The sequence below is a fragment of the Volvox carteri genome (genome assembly GCF_000143455.1).
Source record: "Volvox carteri f. nagariensis unplaced genomic scaffold VOLCAscaffold_39, whole genome shotgun sequence".
Lineage (NCBI taxonomy): Eukaryota > Viridiplantae > Chlorophyta > Chlorophyceae > Chlamydomonadales > Volvocaceae > Volvox > Volvox carteri.
The window spans coordinates 479,568-499,727 of NW_003307582.1; the positions used below are offsets into that span (position 1 = coordinate 479,568).

Genomic DNA, 20,160 nt, shown 5'->3' on the forward strand with positions numbered 1-20,160 from the left:
ACCTATGCCAGGCCCACCTGCTTAAGGCAGTGCTACCCCCCTAGCTTCCTCGGTGTTTTTCTTTCCCCGCTGCTTATGACTGGCAAGGGCGCAGGGGTGGGGCTTGTCCCACACATGGGCGTACTCAGGGATCTTAGATGCAGGCAGCTTCAACTTCGACAGCTCCCTGCGCACTTCTGCAAGGGACATGTACTCCACATGGTCCCTGCAGTTGCCTGTGTTCACATGCGGCAGCTTGTGCTTCTTGTGGGAAACCCTTTGCTCCTCGTGCACACACAAGGCAAGCACCAATAATTTGTGGTTTATATATAGGAACGTACTTCAGCAACAGCCGCGCGTCCCTGGCAACTGCAGTAACAGCATACCGAATGCGTTGCGCCTGCCATAGCTTAAAAATCCAAGAAACATTTATAAAATGGTCATTGTTAAACAGGTCCGGGTCATGCATCTTGCGTAGACTTCGTACGCTGGAATGCGGATACAACAGCTCGCGAGGGCTCCCCTGCGACAATGCTACACAAGCCCGCGGCGCTCTTACGAATGAGCACACAGGTCCCTTATATCTATAGTAGCTTATTGGGTGCCACAACGCTTGTGAAAACGTCACGTAGGTTTGCCGACGGCAGACTAACCACGTCCATGCTTTGCCGAAGTACGCGCACAAGTACGCTTACTGGACAACGCTTACCAAAACCCGCTATTTGTAACATAATTTGAAGCAAACAATTGCTTACGGCTTGGAGCCATGGAGTGGGAACCCATAATGTGTGAACGTATAGGGACGTATTGGATCTTAGGAACAACTGTGTTCCTGCGCCCGCGCATCCGGCGGTAACAGCATACCGAGTGCGTTGCTCTTGCCAGAGGCTAACGTTCCAGTAAACATGAATAATGTTTTGGGCATCGCTCAATAGAGCAGGGTCATGCATCTTGCGTAGACTTCGTACGCTGGAATGCGGATACAACAGCTCGCGAGGGCTCCACTGCGACAATGCTACGCAAGCCCGCGGCGCTGATATAAATGAGCAAACAGGTCCCTTATATCTATAATAGCTTATTGGGTGCCACAACGCGTGTGAAAACGTGACGTAGGTTTGCCGACGGCAGACTAGCAACGTCCATGTTATGCCGAAGTACGCGCACAAGTACGCTTACTGGACAACGCTTACCAAAACCCGCTATTTGTAACATAATTTGAAGCAAACAATTGCTTACGGCTTGGAGCCATGGAGTGGGAACCCATAATGTGTGAACGTATAGGGACGTATTGGAACGTACATCCTGTGTGCTTCCTGTGCCCGCAACATCCGGCGGTAACAGCATACCGAGTGCGTTGCTCTTGCCAGAGGCTGCCGTTCCACGAAACAATTTATAATGACAAAAGTATCACTGAATATAACAGGGTCATGCATGTTGCCTAGACTTCGTACGCTGGAATGCGGATACAACAGCTCGCGAGGGCTTCCCTGAGACATTGCCACACAAGCCTGCAGCGCATTTATGAATGAGCAAACAAGTACCTTAAACTTATAATAGCTTCTTAAGTGTCACAGGTTTGCCGATGGCAGACTAACAACGTCCAAAAGTACGCGCTTTCATCTCACATACCCGAGACTGGGCCCGCCCACGGGCAGAATCCTGCAAATGCGCGACCTTCAAGCAATATGAAGTTAATAAAAGCCAAAAGAAGTGCGCTGCGGCGCATTAGGCATTACAAATTCGCCCACCGCCGGCGTTACCCGTAATTACCCCACCGCCGGCGTTACGCACTTCGCCGGCATTTTCCTAAGATGCTGCAACGAAGCGTTTCACTGTATAAAGAGCGCTTTGCTCATACAAAGTATCGTAGTCTGCATTGTACCTACAGCTCCACAAGTAAAACGCGTACCTGCAGTGTAACATAAATGTCCTCTCAGAGGGTAAAAAACATTTTACAGCAGGTAGCCGACCTCACTCCAAACGAGCTAGCGCAATTGCTGAAGGGCATTTGCAACAGTAAAAACAAAGACCGGCTGCCAAAGGCGTTTCAGTCCGTTGAGGTCAACGAAGCCATCGCGACCTCAGTCCGTGAATACCTAGACTGTACTCGGCGGACCGGTGGCCAACGCAAGGACCTGAAGCTTGGCTGGAGTGCCGTTGCTACTGCTGTGTCAGGTATAATTGCACCTCGGGCCACTGATGTAATACCGGCGGTTGCATGTCCTTCAGCCATGTGCCACTATCCTTCCTGGCTGTTGGCATCGTGTGCAGGTCAAGCAGTAATTAAAGGGCGGCTTGTTTCCGCTGTGAATAAGCGATTAGGCTTAAAACAAACCGTAATTAGGCTGCACGCCCGCCGTCACGAGGAAGTCATCAGTGGGTCACACACACAGCCATATGAACCCTACCGGCTGGTACAACGCTGTGACCGTACAACGCTGTGACCGTACCAGCGAGGAAACTTTGCATTTTGTTAGAAATTTCTGGTTGGCGAACAGCGAGGCCAGCCCACGGGCCGACGACTACGTGAGGGTAACAGTGCATCACATCTGTGCGGTCATACCTGCCGCGCAAGTTCGTCCAGCGGAGCTACAAGCAGCTGTACTTGCAGTATGTCAGGTCATTGAAGTACGACGACCCTAAACCTGTGTCATACGGTGTTTTCTGGGGTGCAAAACCGCAGTGGATTAAGCCCTTCAAGGTATGTCAGGCTTACACGCGAACATGCTTGCTTGCGCTTATGCATTGGCATTTTTTGTTGGTGTAGACACTGTTTCCTACATTTTATATGTGTCCATACAGGAAAAGCAACGCAGTGTATGCGTTTGTGTAAGGTGCATCAACTATGAGGGGCTGGTATCTGCTGTGCAAAGCAAGCGTCAGCTCCTGCCACTCCACCCAAGCATCAAAAGGCTTCGCCGCCATTCAGACAGTGTCCGGCCGTTACCAGCTACGCTCACTGCTGGCTCACTGTACGAGGCAGCACTGTGCAAGGCCCCCGAGCAATGCCCCGCCCAGCATCCAGCGATGTCGTGCTTGGATGGCACCTGTACAAGCTGTGGCATACGAGGACTGGAGTGGCCAGAGTACCTGGTAGGTTGGTTTAGGGGTTACCTATCCAATTGAGTTTTGAGGCGCAAGGTGAGGCACGCGTTTCAGCACCTTTGCTCGGCCTACATCGCCGTGATCTTTTTCTTGTGGATACCGATTACAGCAACCTCCCACCATACACGTGTGCTGTGTTGAAGCTACAATCATGTGACGCAACAGTTGTGGGGTTCTGTACACCGGAGTGGAGGATAATAATCTTGCCAAGCCACAGCCGCCTAAGTGAAGGGATTGACCTGCAAGTACGCAATGACATGAAATTTCGAGTGCCTGAAGTACATGTTTGCCTCACTCCAATGTGCTTTGCCTAACATTCCACCCCACAATACCCGCAGTATGACACCTTGGCAGAGATTGAGACAGATGGCACTGACGGAGGAGAGTCGGGTGATGTGGACAGCGTAGTGGAAAGACGGTGACCAGAAGGAGTTCGAGCCCGGGACCCGAATCGTGAAGGGCCGATGGCTGTACCATGCTGATGGTTCTCATCTTCATTTCTATCGAGACGGCAGGATGCTTCTGTAATGTAATTGTAATGTTACAGAGTGGGAGGCTTCTGGGCCGCTTTATCACATTGTCAGTTCTAGATCATTTATCACCTTATAGCACCTTCCACCACTACCACACTGTACTTCGCCATACGAACTGTAAGTCCAAGGCGGCGGATCCAGCATCCAGGGACCCCTCCTCATCCATTCACCCGAACACCCGAAGAGACGGAGGGTTCGGCAATCGCCACCAATCCAGCGTGCGAATCTGGTCCATCAACTGTGACCTCAACTCCACATCTCAGCAGCTAGCCATAATCTCGCGCTCCCGACTAATTCGGGGGTCTCCCCAGGAATCGAACCCAGGACCTTAAACCGCTAATTGCAGTAGTGTCAACCCAGACCAGACCCAGATGCTTCTGTCTGCAGCACGGGTCGACGACCTCATCATGGCCAACGTGCCTGTGAGGACGAAGGACAAGAAGTTCTGCATATCAGAGGACACACATGCACTCATTTTGGGGAAGCTAACTGCCCGCGATGCAACAGCAGGTGGATTGGATGACTCCTCTGGGTCTGGTGTGGAATGGCTGGCTGAGGAGCGCGGAAGGCAACGCGCAAGGGGAAGGGCCCGGGGCAGGAGACACAGTCACAGCAGGGGCCAGGGAGGAAGCCAAGGGCCAAGGGGGGTTCGTAAGCCTCGTGGAGGGTGGGGACGAAGGGCAAGCCGTGGGTCAGGAACAGGAAGAAGGGGCCGTACGATGGAGTGAACATGGCAAGTAAAGTAGCCAGAGCAATGCACGTATGTGTCGCGAGCCAGGACTTAGGGTTTTAGGGTTTTCGTTCGCGCTTGTAGCAAACGGGCATGCGTGGTGTGTAGGGAAGTTTCGTTGTTTGGCGTCATATGTTCCCAGGGCTGAATTTGACATAACGTTTGGAGGGGCGTGCAGACGTGTACAGGGATTCGACCCATTTGCGCGCCATGGCTAGCCAGGTTCGCTGCTTTGAACGGAGTCGGCGAGGTTGCGCGATGTGCGAGGTGTGAGATTGCAAGCGCGAGTGCAGCAGTGGGCGTTGTATGCGGACGCTAAGTTTCCTCCAGCGGTGCAACGGACTTTGCCTAATTCGACGGATACCTGTATTTTCCTACATGTAAGAGCTCGAATTCATGCTTCTATGTCATCTCTGTACTTTGTAGTCATGCATCACTATACGGCGGTGGTAAAACATTGGCGAACAGCAGCCGGTCATGGTGCAAATGACATCAATGAAATACGCGTATTAAAGACCTCAAATACATCTAGTTACTTTATCATGAAAGTGTTCCTCAAATAAATTTTAAGTGTCACTAGCCAACCAAAAATTGGGCCACTCATTCGTGACTGCGAAGTGACTTCGCTTTTCGCTTTGACAGCATGTTCCACTGTCTGTAATACTAATGCAAACATGACAGGTTACACTTTGTGATACAAACTGAAATGAAGCCTTCTACGAAGTCGTTTCTTACTTCTTCAATCCTTGCCCTCGACTTCGACTGATTCAGGATCTAACAGAGTTCTAACAGAGTTCGAAAAATGGTAATTGAAATTCTATGTTATTGACATTTGGCAACAATGCATATGAAAGTCGACAGGCCTATTAGCAATGGCGCTTAACGGTGCCAATTCGAAGAACCCGAGCGGAAAGGCCTAACACCTAAGGCCACGAAAACAGCTACAGATCCTATGGCCAAGGTCATAAATCCAACACTCGTCGTTGCAAAGTTCGCTGGGTCCATCAGAGCCGTCAATATCCCGGAACCGTTGGTAACGGAGGCTAACTCAGCAATCGCAGCCTGCAAATCTTGGACAAGCCTCCGATGGAATCAGCATCTCCTTGTCCAATACTCCCTCGGTTGTTCACGTGACCTGCATTTTCGCCAATCCTGAAATACTCTGGCAGCTGCTGGCATCGTAAATGCGTTCCTTCACTTGGCGCGGGCAGACGATGCAGGCCGCTTGCCCATGCTTAATGCTACAGGCGCGATTCTTTCCATGCGGCCTTGCGCTTACAACACGCAAGCTTGACCATTCGCGACTTCAGTCAGCTATCACGTAACCACTGGCGCATCCGACGCGCCTAAGTTCCTACGACGTCATGAACGGTTCCATCCACAGTAGCGAACTGTTCAGGTACGTGACGGCCCCATGTGACGACGTCAACATATCTGCCGGTCCACGCCAGGGCAATATCGTCAAGGCCCAAGACAGTGCGGATGGTTATATGCACCGTAATTCCGCATGGTATGATAGATGACATGGCCATTGGCCATGATCGGATCAAGGCCCGTAGTTGGTTCGTCCAAAAATATCACCATGTGTATGGTGTTAGGTGTCAGGTAGCAACATCCCGGCTGGGAGAGGACCGCAATCGCCTGCGTCCCACCCGCCAAATAGCTCGACCACCGGCTTGCCCTCTTGCTGCGCTATGCACGCGACTAATGCGGCACCGGCCGCAGCTCAGATGCCTTCACATGCGTCCCCGCACGCCTGTCCGGAAAATCCGCTTTTGCGCCCCTCATCTGGCGCGCTCTCATGATTGCATGTTCATGCGAACGCACACGAGCTATATTTGCCTCACGGGAAAGCCCCTGCCACATGAGTACCCCACGCAAGCGTCCTCATCTCGGAGGACAAAATTTGCCCGAGTCCGGTCCAGATGCCCTCAGCGAATCCACCCGATGGCGTGGAGATCGCCCGGGGTAAGGGTCCGCCGAGTCCTAACACATCTCATGTTGGAGCTCTAATTCCCCTGAGCGCAGTTCAGTCCGGACAAGAATCCAAGTTCTTGATGCCCTGAATCAACAAAGCTGTCCGCTGACATACCTCTCATATGCCACATGCTGTACAAGCCCTTGCTACAATGCCGCTTAATCTTGTGCGCCAGCTAGCTTTGGAACGCCCGGATACCGGCATCAATACAGCAGGTTACCATTGGGCCCGTTAGCGACAGCGCCATCGATTTGATGTTGAGACTACTCACGCAGTTCCAAGTCCTAACTTGCATATCTGACTGCTTGTACTTCTCGGCAGTGCACTCACAACATTGCGCCCGTGTTCGAGAACCGGTATCCGTGTAGTATCAATGTTTAGTCCGGTGGAAACACCATGCACGGCTGCAGCGTCAGCGTAGGCAGGTAGAAGGGCTCGGCACAAACCCCTGGCCACAGCAGGACCCAGCACCGCCAGGCGCCAAATAGCCACAGTTATTAGAATTTGGGCCAGCAAAAGGGGGCTTGGAGACCTATCTACAGCGCACAACGGCAGCGCCTTGCTGGCAATTGGCTATCTGCCCTGGCCTTAGTTACACCACCAGGCCCGCAAGGACGAAGCTCTTCAAGGAAATATACACCCAAACACATGACAAAATGGCACATGCACGGTCTTCCTACAACGCCGACCCACCCCATATACCATTTCCTCGTTCAAATTTTAGCCACATAGCATAGGAAACTGCTAGCACATAGCTATGAATGTGCAGTGATGCTGCAGAGATGTGATAAGAGGCGGCGGGCCGTAAAGCCTTTACGTGGAGACATCGCTCACCGCCGCAAGCCCTATCGGAGCAGGGACCGGTCCACGGCAGCTCCCGAGCCATTCGGTGAGGTAGTATTAGAGGTGCAGGCACCGGCCGCAACTATGCTCGTCACACCCGTGTTGCGGGTTCCCCCCCGCCGGCTGAGGTGCCCAGCAGGGCCGGCTGAGGTGCTGCCTCCCCCGCCACCACTGTTGCCGGCCTGCGCGACCTCTGCTGGGGCCTGCAGCGAGCTGATTGGTCCGCCCAGCAACCGCCCGGAAGGCAACGCCATGCCGGCAGCGCCGGGGCCTCCACCTCCACCGCTTGCAGCCGTGCAGGCGCCCGGGCCGGACGCTGTTGCTTGGAATGGTACGGGAGACCCTAAACCTATCATTATCAAACTGCCAGTCCCGGCTGTTCCCCCGCCGGGAGCACCAGCGGTCGAGGCCCCAGCTGCGGGCGCCAAAGTGCTGGTTCCGGATCCGGTGTTGTGCGTGCCAGCTGACGCCGGCAAGGCAATTGCAGGTGGCGCCACATTGGTGTTTACTGCACCAGCAGCGCCATGCAACGAGATGTTGAGCCCGTCCGTGGTGTAGTGTCCAGGCAGGTGGCTGTAGCGGCGCTCCAACGCATCAGGCAGCAGGTCAGCCCGCGTAATCATGCCTACAACCTCGTGGGCCCTGCACATAGGTGCGCCGAGGGAGGCGACGACGAGATTAAGACTGAGTGCTTGGTTTGCCTTTGTTGCATGCGCCTCGAAGGTACGGGCAGCGCGCGAAGATGCAGCAGCATGCTGCTTTGAGATATGGTGTCAATCCTAGGGACGTGGGGTGATAGTACGAATATCCGGCACCAGAGCGCACCTGGGGATGACACAAATATGGCGCAGCCCCAACGTCCGCAGCAGCTGATAAATCTTGGACAGGGGTGCGTCCTCCTGGGTTAGCAGAAACGACAAGAATGACAACAGCATGGGAAGGAACGGCATAAGGGCATATAGCAGTATCTCCGCAGCAGCAGTAAGATGTGAGAAGAGTGCAGGATCATCAGCCGCCGCAGCGACATTGGCCTCCTACGTGTGCGCTACCCCCTTTTAAAACATAGCCACAGGTGCCACAGCTAAGAATGCGAAGCACATGTGGTCACCGCCTGCTGCTCAGGATCCTGTCGAGATAGAGCAGGCTAGGTTGACCAAACCTGCATCTTCAGTCACGTAGGCAACATGGCAACCCTGCATCTTCAGTCACATAGCTGCGGCCATGATACACAACCAAGCCACCAAGATGCTCAGCGCTAGCACAGCACAGCGCAGTGCAATACGGCGTACCTGTACGACGTGGTACGAAGTGTTGAGGAAGGGCCCTAGGTCCAGGTACATTTCCAGCGTCTCCGGGCTTAGCGCCCCGGGTGCCAGTACTCCCTCGTCGCAGCGGGGAACCGGGTCCGACATGGGCTTGGAGAACTCGGGCACACTGGAAAGGGCCCAGCAGCACCGTACAAAAAGCACGAACCAAGGGCCAGGATACGTGTCCGGACTTAGCGATTTGCACAAGGGGAAGGGATTCCGCTGATGGTGTGTGAAGCTGGCCAAGGTGCCAGAGACGTCACAGGTCTCATATGGACAGGCGGCAGGAAAGAAAGGTAGGAGGTGGATCCCAGGCAGCCAGCCAGGTGGTACCAGCCATAAGCCGTCTGAGAATATCCTGGCTGTCCTTCCGAAATGCCCTCCTAAGAGGCTCCAACAGACCTGTAGCCTGGGAGGCAAGGAAGGCGCTATAAACTCCCACACTGCGCTGCCCGTCCAACCCATCCGTCTCATCCATCCAACTGATTGTCCTACCTATACGACAGCGCTGCACGACTGCTGTTTTCCGATATCGCCGGCGTTGCTTGCATACTGCGGTTGCCAGTGGCCAGCAGAGTGAGCAACTGTTGACGCAGTACGACACCACAAATGTGGCGCTCGCCATCCACACCGTGGGCCATGACAGGGAAGCCATTGTGATGGTTGGAGCGCAGTGTCTCTACGAGTGACCGGACCTGGGCGGAGGGACAGTTGTGCGGGTAGGTTGCAGGTGGCTCAGCTCGGCTGATTGGCGAGACAGCATGAACAGCAGCGCCACGGACCGGTGGAGCCGGAAAGGTAGCCGAGCGGCAGCCGTGTCTTGTGTCAGGATACCAGGGAGTGGATGGAGTGCGGGCAACACTAAGATTTGTGCACTTGATGCGGGCGGGCGCGGACATGGAGGACAACTTATTATTTCCTTGGCCGCACCCCGTGGCCAACGACCCTGCGGACCTTCTCGAGCTTCATGCAGATCCCAAGCCCCTTATCTCGTCACAGAGCAGCACACCGCACCTTCTCGACCCTGCTGAAGGTGACGGGCGGCCGGCCGCAGCACTCCTTGGCGGTGATGTGGCGCATGAAGGCCTCGGGCTGCGGCTGCAAAAAGGGCAGCCCCTTGACCGACATCTGCACCTCGTACACCGGCTTGATACCGGTGCCATCACCCACGGCCTAGCAAGAACAAGGCGGGCCAGGGAGTAGGTAGGACGAAATGCGCGTGAAGACAAGCACACTGGAAGGGGTGACAATTATGCCGCGGCGGCAGCCATAGGCATGCTATAACGGATGCCAGGGCTAGCCTCCCCTATAACCCACCCACTTCCATGCGTCCCCACGTCCGCATGCGCGCCCTTTCCGACAAGCTTTTACGAGTACTGCGCGCTGGCCTTTCCCTGTACTGCACTGTCAGCGGCACTGGGAGCGAAAAAGCGGTCACGTTCCTTGCCCTTGTGGCCTCCCTACCCAGTTCCGGCCTCCTCGCTGAGACACTGCCATCATGTGACAGGGATCAGCGGTGCCCTATCCGGCCCTGAGACCCTGGCCCTTTGCCCCACACCTCCTGCCCGGCCCACCCTACCTTTGCCACCAGCAACACCAGCATGATGAGCGGCAGCAGCGCCAGGTTATTGGTGAGCTCCAGCAGCATGACACACGTGCACACTGTCAGGCGCATAGCGCCACCCAAGAAGGACGCTGCGCCTAGCAACGCGTAGGTGCCTTCATCGATGTAGTGCCCAGGATGCATGTCCGCGACGAAAATGCCCACCTAGTTGAACGAGATCGGCCGGGTAAACAAGGTAACGGAAATTGGAAATCATAAAAACGCAAGGACGTGGAACGGAGGGGGAGGCGGATGGTGGTGAGGTCAGTGGAGAGGGGAGATGTTGCCTAGGCAGGGCCAAAAGCAAGGGCAACTTGAGATGCTTGGACGTATGAGGCGCGCAGGGAAGGGGGCCCGACGCGGCGCAGGCCCGAAGTCTGGATCCAAAGTTACGACCCCAGGCTTGCCGCGGGTTTAGTCAGGTGCGTGCGCTCCGCCAAGGGCCCGCAAGCAAGCCCGTGGCGGGGTATGGCGTCAGGAATGCATGTAGCCGAGGAAAGAAAGGGGTAACGTGACGCAGAATATAAGCATGCTGCTTGAGGTGGCGCAGCTCGTCCGCCAGCTAGCGGGACCTGGCCTCGATGGGTTTTGCAATGGTATACCCCTGAGTTGAGGGCAAGAGCCGCACGCCGCCCCGCCATCGCCGTGCTTCCTCCTGCCTGAAGCCGTGCCGCACGCGCCCCGCCGTACCAGTCTGCCATACGCCGCCCCGCAAAGGATGCTTGGCACGAAGAGGCCCGTGGGTGCGAAGATGCCGTACGTGAGCGTGGCCAGGAAGTAAAAGATGGTCGAGAAGATGAGCAGTGCGGACACCTACGTGCGCGCGAGCGGACAACGAACGATGAATGACGCGTGAGGGACCCATTTCAGCAACTAGTTGATTCGCACACGTATGCAAGCACACAATGGAACCAACCAGGACGTGCATAAGACGTGCGCAGAAGTCAATGCATGTAAGGATTGTTCGGATCGGGTAGAGTGAAGACCGTAGCGGATTCCCCATGTAGCGAGGGCCATTGTTGCCCTAGCCAGCGACGCGTCCATGTTCTCTTACAAGCTATCAGATGGTGTATGTCCCAGGCACGGTATCGTGCCGTGCACGCCGCGCCCTGCGCGCACCGTGTATTCGCGCTTTGTTTTGGATGAAAACAGGTTGCGTATGGCGTCGTCCTGTGTGTTGAAAAACAACGTCGCCAGGTCGTTGTAAGCTCCTCGTCCCGCAACGTCCCTGCCAAACGAACGGAATGAGTGGACGTGGAGGTGGAGGCTGAGGAAGGAGGCGTGGTGGTGCGGATCAAATGTGCGCAGTCAGGTACGGGACCGAGGGGGAACCCGACGGAAAGCCCTCGAAACCTGTGTGGTCGGTACATAGTTCGATTTCGGCATGGCAGAAAACAAAATGGCAATAACGACAAAAAAATCCCTTCCCATGGATTCCCTAAGCATCGCCTTGCTGGCGGCTGCCAAACACCGCTCCGCTGGGCTACCTAGACACAACTCCCGCCTGCTCCGTAGTAACCGGCGCACCTGCACCCAAACTTGACAAAGTTGCCCGAGTGCAGGTTGTCGGTCCGCGGACATGCGCCCTCTGAGCCTGGCGGGCAGGCCGTACAGGCGACCAGCAGGGGCACCATGAAGGATAGTGTGGAGGTGAGCACACTGATGGCCAGGCCCTCCAGCAGCCGACCTCGCCGACCCAGCGGAGCCAGATTGCGCTTGCGCCACTCGCTCAGACGAGCATTCATGGCGATGAAGCCTATGTGGGATGGGGAGGGGGCCGACCGCGGGGCAGGTGGATATGGTTAGGAAACGCAGGCACCCGGGCAAGACGGAAGCGGTAGAAGCGTGGCAGAAGTAAAAAAACGGGAGTGGGAGGGAAGAGGTGAAGGGATAACGTACATACCGTGGGGGCCCCGATCGAGTTGCGTGGGTAGGGCCTTGTGCAGCTCATGGTGTCCAGGAAAAAGGTGTAGCGCGGGTAATGAGGATGAGAGGGGCCTAGTGGCAGGCAGGCGTGTGAAAACGAAGGCTGTGGCAGCTGCATCCACCAGCACGCTAGTGGAATTCCGCAACCGGTACTGCCGCTATCGTGGTGGGAAGGCCCGTACGGAACACCCTTGCTGTTGTTGTCTGGGTGCCCGATTCTCTAACGGTGCGAGGTCATCCTTTCACTTGCTTCCACCCCAACCCACCCAGACCCCAACTAACACCCACCTGAGCCCAGCAACCCGCCCAGCACCCCCAGTAGCAGCATGGGCAACAGCTCAAAAAACTCATACGTGTCCTGCCCCTCCTGGATTTCAAAAATAATGAATCCGCCGCTCCCAAAGAAGCCGCAGCCGTTGGAGCTGCACGCCTTCATCAGCACCCGGATGGCCACCGAAACCACTGCAGCGGGGATACGCAGGTGTCGGTGGACAGGGCGGGAGGGCAGCGGACGAGAGTGGGGGAGTAAGAATCATGGAAACGATGAGGAGTCCGGCCATGCGGTGACAAGGGATCCTAGTCAACCCCACCTGGGAACCCGAGCAAAACTGTAGGACCTCGCTACCTCTGCACAACCATGCCTAAGATCATATCCAGTGAACATGTAGCAGTCCAAGTGCCTCAAAAAGGGGACCCTCTACGTCCCAAACACTGGCCCTGCGGCAGCCCAAACCCTCCCAGCAAACCCTGGGCACCCCCCTCCATTCTCCGTCACCCAACCATCCCAAACCAGCCCATCCCTGGCACGCAAAGCGGTCCAGCCGGCCCGGCCTGACCTGCCGTTGTGAAGAAGGCTAGCCACAGCATCTGGTTCTTCCACCAGCTGGTCATCTCCTCCAGAGCAAACAGCACACCGCCTACCGGGGAGCGGAAGGCGGCGGCCACACCGGCGGCGGTCCCACACGCCACCATATCGTAACGGTCGCGGTCGTTCCAAAAGTGCCGCATCCAGCCCAGCCTCGCCGAGCCCGAGCCGCCCTGGTGTTGCGGGGCGAGCAGCAAGCGGACCCGGGTAGGGGTCACGGGTTGGGCCATGTGAGGAAGGATGGTGCGAGGAGGGTTGCCATGCATCAGCTGCAGCCAGACACGGCGGCGTTGCCTCGCCATCACCTTGCCAGGCCGTGCCAATGCACGCCTCAGTGGTCCCTGGGCGCGGTGGCACGTGCTCTGACGGTGGCACATGGACCACAACCATGCTGTTACCCGACCACCCAGGGCCCCACGGAGCCGCCGCTTGGCCAGCTGCAATCGGGCGGTAACGGCCCCACCACATCGCCCGCCAAGCCCCCAACTTCACGCTGATCCCCATCCCGCACCTGGCTGACAATCGCTGCAATGGCCGCGCCCGCATGCACGAACGGACCCTCCTTTCCGATGGCAAGCCCACCAGCCACACTGCCCACGGCGCCCACCACTTTGGCAACTAGGGTGTTAAAGTGGAAGATGTACGGCACATCCACGCCGTTAAGGTACGCCTACATGTGGACCGGTGGGGCCCAGACAAGGAAGAGGTCGCGAGCCGGGGTACCGGCGTTGGACAAAGGAGGGGAGTTACGACGAGGACACGGGGTCAGTGTTGCGCTCTGAGGCGGGATAAAAATGGACAGGGGCCGCGGCTGAGATGCGGCGGTAGGGACTACACCTGAGTCGTAAGACCCCGGTGTGGGGTTCGCCGTTTCATGTCCTGCACTGACCTTAACCATATGAACAGTTTTGCACACAAATATACTCACTTTCATGGTCGCTGGTTGGCCAAACTACTTGGCGTCCCGCTTATTTCCCCCCAGGATACCGCACCACCCTTATGCCCCTCGGGACAGACCACATCCATCCTTTTCCCAATCCTCCTGGCCTATACCCTCACGCATCACAGCCACCGCTTCGCAAATTGCAGGTTTCGACCCACGTCTGAACAGGAAAAGAGGACTGGGGCCGCTTGGCTACATAACCCCGGATTCGGCCCTGCCCACATGAAACATGACTTAGACTTTTCCTCCAAGATTCCCCAGCCACCCATACCGAAACGTAACGCCAGGCGTTCCCCGCCCCCGCCGGCGGGCCCCATCCTTCTCCCACACCAGCCGCTGCCTCCGAGCTCCTCTCCCCACCCGTAACAATTCCATTTATGCCTGTGTCCATCCGACTCTTTCATCATCCCTTTCTCCGCACCTTGACGTCTGGTATGCCCGAGCCCGCCGCCGCCGGGCCCACGTACAGCGTGATGGCCACCGACGCCGTCACCAGCGCGGCATTCATGGCCACGTACGCCAGGAAGGAGCCCAACAGGTTACCACCCTCCATGATGGTCAGTGTTGCCCAAAACTTGAAGCCGCTGATGTTTTCCACGCTCAGGTTTACGGCAAAGGCCGCCAGCGCCGTGGCGACGCCTGCAGAGACCATGAAGGCGAGGCAGACAATCGGAGGAGAGAGCGGCGTCGAAAGGCGCAGGGGGAATGGAGCCTGGTAGAGTGCGTGTGCAGCGGCTGCATGCAGCTGCACCTTGCGGCAGCAGAGTAGACGCCTTGCACACCATCACAACTCCGCAAGCATGTGCATTTTGCGGCAGGCGACCAACTGAGGCTGCGACCGACCGACGACGGCTGACTGCGGCTGCGGCTGCTGGCAGCCGACTGAGGCTGTGTTTTCCACTTGGACAGTGCAGGTGCTGGGCGGGATGATGGTTGCCTTGGTTGAGGTCGGTTCCATGAAAAACATAGGCACCGAAGATGGCAGTGATCGCCGCCATGTGTGGCGGCAGGTGTGGTGGCAATGGCTGCCAAAGTGTCAAAGTTCCTCATGTCCCCGCATGGACGCGTTACATGTGCGTTCTTCCTCTTGGCGCCGCGCCCCATGACTCTCACTGCTCAGTGCTCAAGTCCTCCAAGCTATTCGGACGCCGGAGGTTGATGTTGTTCGCCAACTTGGGAAATTTCCCCCGAGAATCCTAATGGCCATGCACGCACCAGGCTTTGCCAACCTGTGTCACTACCACAGAGAAGCCCGTTTGGCCCTGCAGGCCCCCTGCGTCCAGCGACGTCCTCAGCGCTCAGCACTTACGCTTGAAGAGAATTCATGGCTAAACCCACTCTACCCTGCAAATGCAAGGCACGTCCGGAACCCCCGCTCGGGTCCCGCACCGCGCAGACCCACGCATGAGCCCCTGCCCCACAGCCCACAACGCGCATTGCCCTCGGTCGTGATCCGGTAGTCATCATCCAGCACAGCCTTCAAGCCCCCCGAACAGCCTTCAAGCCCCCCGAACAGCACACATTCGGGCCAGCCCAGCTCCTGCCTGGCTTCCGCCCAGCCACCCTGTCCACGACCCACCGATGGCAAAGCACACCAAGTATTTGTTGGCGCTAACCAGCAAGCTGTCCAGGGACGAGCTTGCTGCCTGGTCCGCACGAAACACCGTGTCATCGTACTCCTCGTAATCCAGGCTTTCGTAACTCCGCTGGCCGCGGCTGTCCGTACTGCCGCCACCACCACCGCCTCCCCCTGTTGCCCCGCCTGATGACATATTCCCATCCAACCGAAGCCCTCCGTCCCTCCCGTCCGCACGGTCCTTCTGCAGTGACATGGGTGTAAATGCGACGGAGGCTGTAGAAATTCCCGCGTAAAGGAACGGGGACATGCGTGTTAGCCCGTTTGGGGCTGGGGCCACGGCACTGGCCTTGTTTTGATTACGCTGAAAGGCAAGGCTTTGGGATGACAACGCCGGGAATTACCCTGGCTGCCATAACCTTCAGACATTAACCACTACCCCAGCTCCTGCCTGGCCATTAACAGCTTCAACGACCCAAAGCGGGTCAGGTGAGGTCCAGTCGCAGGAAGGTCCCGGTGGGACCCCCGGGCCGGGCTCCGATTGCAGGGGTATTCCTGCCAGAATGTGTATCACCGCCGTGCGGATTCCCCTTCGGCAATCCACGGCGGCCTCGGGGCGCACGAGGAGACGCCACGGGCCAGGCCGGGCGGCCGTGGTTTGGCGGTGCATCCAGTCCCCATACAACATGATACGCGAGCGTGTCCGTATGCGGTAGAGTACATGTTTTTTTTACCTAGTGTGTTCGGGACTGTCGAGGAGGTAGATCACTGAGCGCCCAGTGGCGATAACAAAACCCCAGTGAGAGTACATACGCAGAAGCAACGCTGACGCTGAGCTCCCTGTTAACATTAAGGTGGTAATCATGTGGATTATGCAAGGAGCCGGACTAAGGTCGTGGGACAGGGGGTACCCTAGTACCCATGTCTCTGCATGATCCAGATGAGGTAAGAGGGGAGCGACGCTAGGAGGGTCCTGGGAGGTGTGTAGCACCATGCAAAGTGGGGGCAGTGGTCAGCTCGATGGCTTACCGAAAGCAGGCTGTGTAGCTCGGGGTCGTCGGCTTGCCGAAGCCGCGCAGAGCCATCCAGCACAGAGCATCCGGCAGGAACCACACCATAAGACATGTCGACCAGAGGATCAGGGAACACGCAACAGTTGTGGCTGGTCACCGACTGGCTCTGACAGCGCACGGGGTAACGGCGCATCACTCGCTCAGCCCGGCCGTCCCGGCCGACATTGCTGTGGCCCTAAAGTGAAAAAGTCTCCCAGCATCATATGTGATTTACGCGACGAAGTTCTAATTCGACAGTAGCACACTGAATTGCTGTTGCCCTGCCGGGAACCACACAACCGTTAACTCGCACAATAAATTCAGATTAAGTACAGATCGAGCACGTCGTGTTAGTAACTATATGGTCAGGCCGGTTTAACGCGTCATGGTGGGCGGGGCCATGCAGAGTGATACGAGCGTCCAACTACCATGACGCTCAGGGGTAACCTAAGTCCCGGCCGACTTTTAGGCACAGAAATCGCAAAACATAGCCTTCACGTTGATGGTTTTACCCCATATTAGCGTCCGTGATTCATAAGGGGGATTAGCAGTCTTCATGCCCCGTTCACGAAGTCGTTCCCGCTCATATAGTCCTAGAGCTCGCCCGACTGGCGGTATGCGGCGTGAAAGGGACCTCAGGACATCCCTTTTGTTTCGTAACCTGTCAAAGACCACGACGTGAGGCACTCTATCGCCCGTTATAGCCGCCAAAGTTGTTGTTGGCTTTCGCTCCAGTTTGACTCTTTCCTTTGTATCATGCATGCAGTGCTGATGACTTACGCCATACAACAGAGCGGTTCGGGCCCATTCGGGACATCTATTTGCCGAAGGACTTTTACACAGGGTAGGACTGTTTTGAACCCGCTCTGACCCGTCTGTCTGTGACCGTCAACCAATGATTGTTGCTTTCGACAAGTACAATCTAAGGAGTTGATCCTCAAAGCACCTGCCTAGAAAGTCTTACCGGTACTGAAAGGTCGGCCTAATGGTAACTTTTTCCAGCCCACCCCAGGTGTTTCGAATGTCAATTGCATCTCTGACTTCCATGTTGAGTTTTAAAGTTATCCGGGCGGACCTCGGCCCGGCGGCCTCAGCCCCGCAACCTGTTTTGTACGGCGTACAAAAGTTTAAGGTGGCCGCGTGCTTGCCACTTCATTTGGCGTCCCTTGTCTTGTGTCCCTTGCTGAAATTGGAGACCGTGAAGGTCAGTTGTCATGCCCTTATCCCTGCCACTAGATTGCCCTTCACACGTACGCCCCTATCCGGCTGGTCGATTGCTTGTCAAATCCTTGCTTGCTGCAGGGATCCTCGGGGCTTAGGGTTTGTCGAGTTCTCTGACCCCAAGGATGCGGAGGAGGCGCGCCACTCGCTGGACGGGTCCACTTTAGCAGGACGCGTGGTGCGTTTGGGGTCATCCGGGGATATAATTCAACCGACGCGTTTGTCGAGGCGGGCTAGCCTTGCTGTTGCGCCGGCAGAAAAGCGTGCCGCTGGCCTGTGGGATGATACGGAGTTTCGGTGACAGGGAAGAAAGCCAGGGCTGCGAGCCGTAGCGGAATTGCATGCACGAGATGGAGGGGTATGTCCGGGGCCATGATGGAAATTGGAGAGGCGAGTGCGCGGGAAGGGCCGGTGACGGAGTGTTCAGGTACAGGAAATGCTAAATCAAGCTTTCCATCTGTGGCTTCTGGCACAAGTGAATAATTGGCCTTCGCACTATCAGGCGTGGCATCAATGCATAAACCACGAAAGGTTTACCTTTCCTTGTTTTCTGTCCTTCGTGGACATCTACTGCGTGGCAACTCATGAGTGTGTAAAGCGTACCACCTGAGTTGCTTCTGCAAAGCAGCAATGAGGGGGCAGAAACGCTGACATGAGGCGATCACATCCGTGGTTGATTAATCTGCCATGTGCACCGCCACTACCATCGTACCTTGTCTTTGTTCACAGATTTCGGTCCAATTTGCCCAACACGGCCGGAAGCGGCCGGAAGACTACCGCAATGGGGGCAGCGGTGGTTACCACAGCGGCAGTGGGGGCGGCTATGGAAGTAGCCGCGGCGGCGGCTATGATCGGGACCACCGGGACCGGGGATACCGGGACTACGACTACGGTGAGTGAATCAGCGGGCAAAGTGTGGATGCAAATTGTGCTGTAATAGGATAGCCTCTTGCCATTAAAAGCTACATACGTGCTGTCCTTAGCATTTCCTTGCAAGGATGTACTTCCCAGTACATTCCTGCAGTGACCAACATGAATGCAGGCATGCCTACTTTAAATGCCCCTAAACCTGTTGGTAATGAACTGGCCGAGAGGTAGCAGGAAACAATATGCGTTCTGGCCTTTTCACTGCTAAAAGGTCGTGACCGGGACTATCGTGACCGCGATCGGGACTACCGCGATCGGGACCGGGACTACCGAGACAGGGACCGGGACCGGGACTACCGGGGCAAGGAGCGTGACCGGGACCGAGACAGCCGACGGCATAGTCGCAGCCCGCGACGTGGCCGCAGCCGGTCTCCGCGCCGCAGCCCTCGCCGGGACAGGTGAGATGCGAGGGAGGGGGTACGCGTGGGCTACGGACGGCTGAGACCTCTGAACGGGGTAATGCCTTCTAACGCGCAGCCAACCGTTTCTGCGGTGTGCCTGCGGACCGAGTCAAGTGTCACCTGCTGCTCAAAGCGCTTCTGTTGTTTCCATCATTACTTGCTCTTTTTACCCCCAGGTCCGTGAGCCGTAGCCGCTCCCCGCCGCCCAACGTTAATAACGACACTCGAGACCGGGAAATCCGGGACGACCGTGGCCGGGACCGGGAACGGTCACCAGATCAAGGCAGGAGGGATAGCGGCAGGGAGCTGGCCCGCTCGCCGGATGCAAGGAGCCCGACACCGAACCGGTAAGGGGTTCCGGGCCTAGGACGTTGGGCTCTGGGATTCAAGGGGCGCACTCTAGCGTGGCGTTGTCAGTGCTGCTTTCAAGGTTGTTGCACGCGCTGCGTCGTGAGATGGCGTTTGAGATCTCCGTGGCGTGTTGATCTGCAGGGAATGAATGCAGGGCAAAGGTGGAGACGTAACATTTGTGCGGCTTACAGGACGAGACAACAAGGCGGCTGCAAGGTTACGGCCCTGCTTGCCTCTTGGGGACGCCGTGGCTCTACACCGCTCTTCTGCCTCTGTAGACAGTGACCATGGCGGGTTGCGATGGGGTTAGGCCTGCAGCACGTTCATTAAGGGGCAGGGGGCTATAGGGTTCTACAAATTTAGGGATGTTACAATGGCAAGGGTTATGTCAAGGGCTTTAGATCCGGCGCAGCGGCATCAGGGTAGTCTGCCTGGAAGTTCCTGCGCTACATATGCTGGTGTTACTAGTGCCGGTCTGTACGTCTTGGCGTAGTGCAGTCTCTTCGCCGATCCCCGTCCTCGCAGGTCCAACGTCCTGTCGCAAGAGATGGTCCTCGCACGGCATGATGCGCTGATGAACATGGGCCCGTGATGAAGTTGACATGGACAAGGATTTGATGATGGGGCACATGGGCCGTCTTCCTCTGCCATGATGATGCTGATGATACATGACGGAAAGGTCTGCTAGCTGGCAATCCATCTTCTTGGTCTAAGAAGCTGTGGTACAGCATCGCCATTTTTTATACACTTTGCATCATACATGTGCTCGTCATACTTGTTCACGAAATTTTTAATATATATATTGTAACAAAATTACGGT

General features: G+C 56.5%; 2 protein-coding genes across 2 annotated transcripts; one reads left to right on the forward strand and one right to left on the reverse strand.

Annotated features, from left to right (window-relative positions):
• Positions 1 to 7,767: 7,767 nt before the first annotated feature.
• VOLCADRAFT_40708 (uncharacterized protein) lies at positions 7,768 to 14,467 on the reverse strand (the record flags this gene model as incomplete). The annotated part of the gene is made up of 13 exons (XM_002953937.1): positions 7,768 to 7,800; positions 7,984 to 8,067; positions 8,458 to 8,602; positions 8,971 to 9,170; positions 9,490 to 9,648; positions 10,055 to 10,243; positions 10,769 to 10,891; positions 11,198 to 11,289; positions 11,598 to 11,834; positions 12,293 to 12,466; positions 12,841 to 13,042; positions 13,381 to 13,539; positions 14,234 to 14,467. Coding segments are annotated over 13 exons (2,031 nt in total), but the record flags the coding sequence as incomplete, so codon positions are not given.
• A 2,457-nt stretch (positions 14,468 to 16,924) lies between these two features.
• VOLCADRAFT_121229 (uncharacterized protein) lies at positions 16,925 to 20,160 on the forward strand. The gene is made up of 7 exons (XM_002953856.1): positions 16,925 to 17,118; positions 17,207 to 17,284; positions 17,743 to 17,839; positions 18,391 to 18,553; positions 18,800 to 18,986; positions 19,166 to 19,336; positions 19,866 to 20,160. Exons 1-7 carry the CDS (start codon positions 16,997 to 16,999, stop codon positions 19,930 to 19,932), a joined length of 885 nt encoding a protein of 294 aa, XP_002953902.1. The 5' UTR covers positions 16,925 to 16,996; the 3' UTR covers positions 19,933 to 20,160.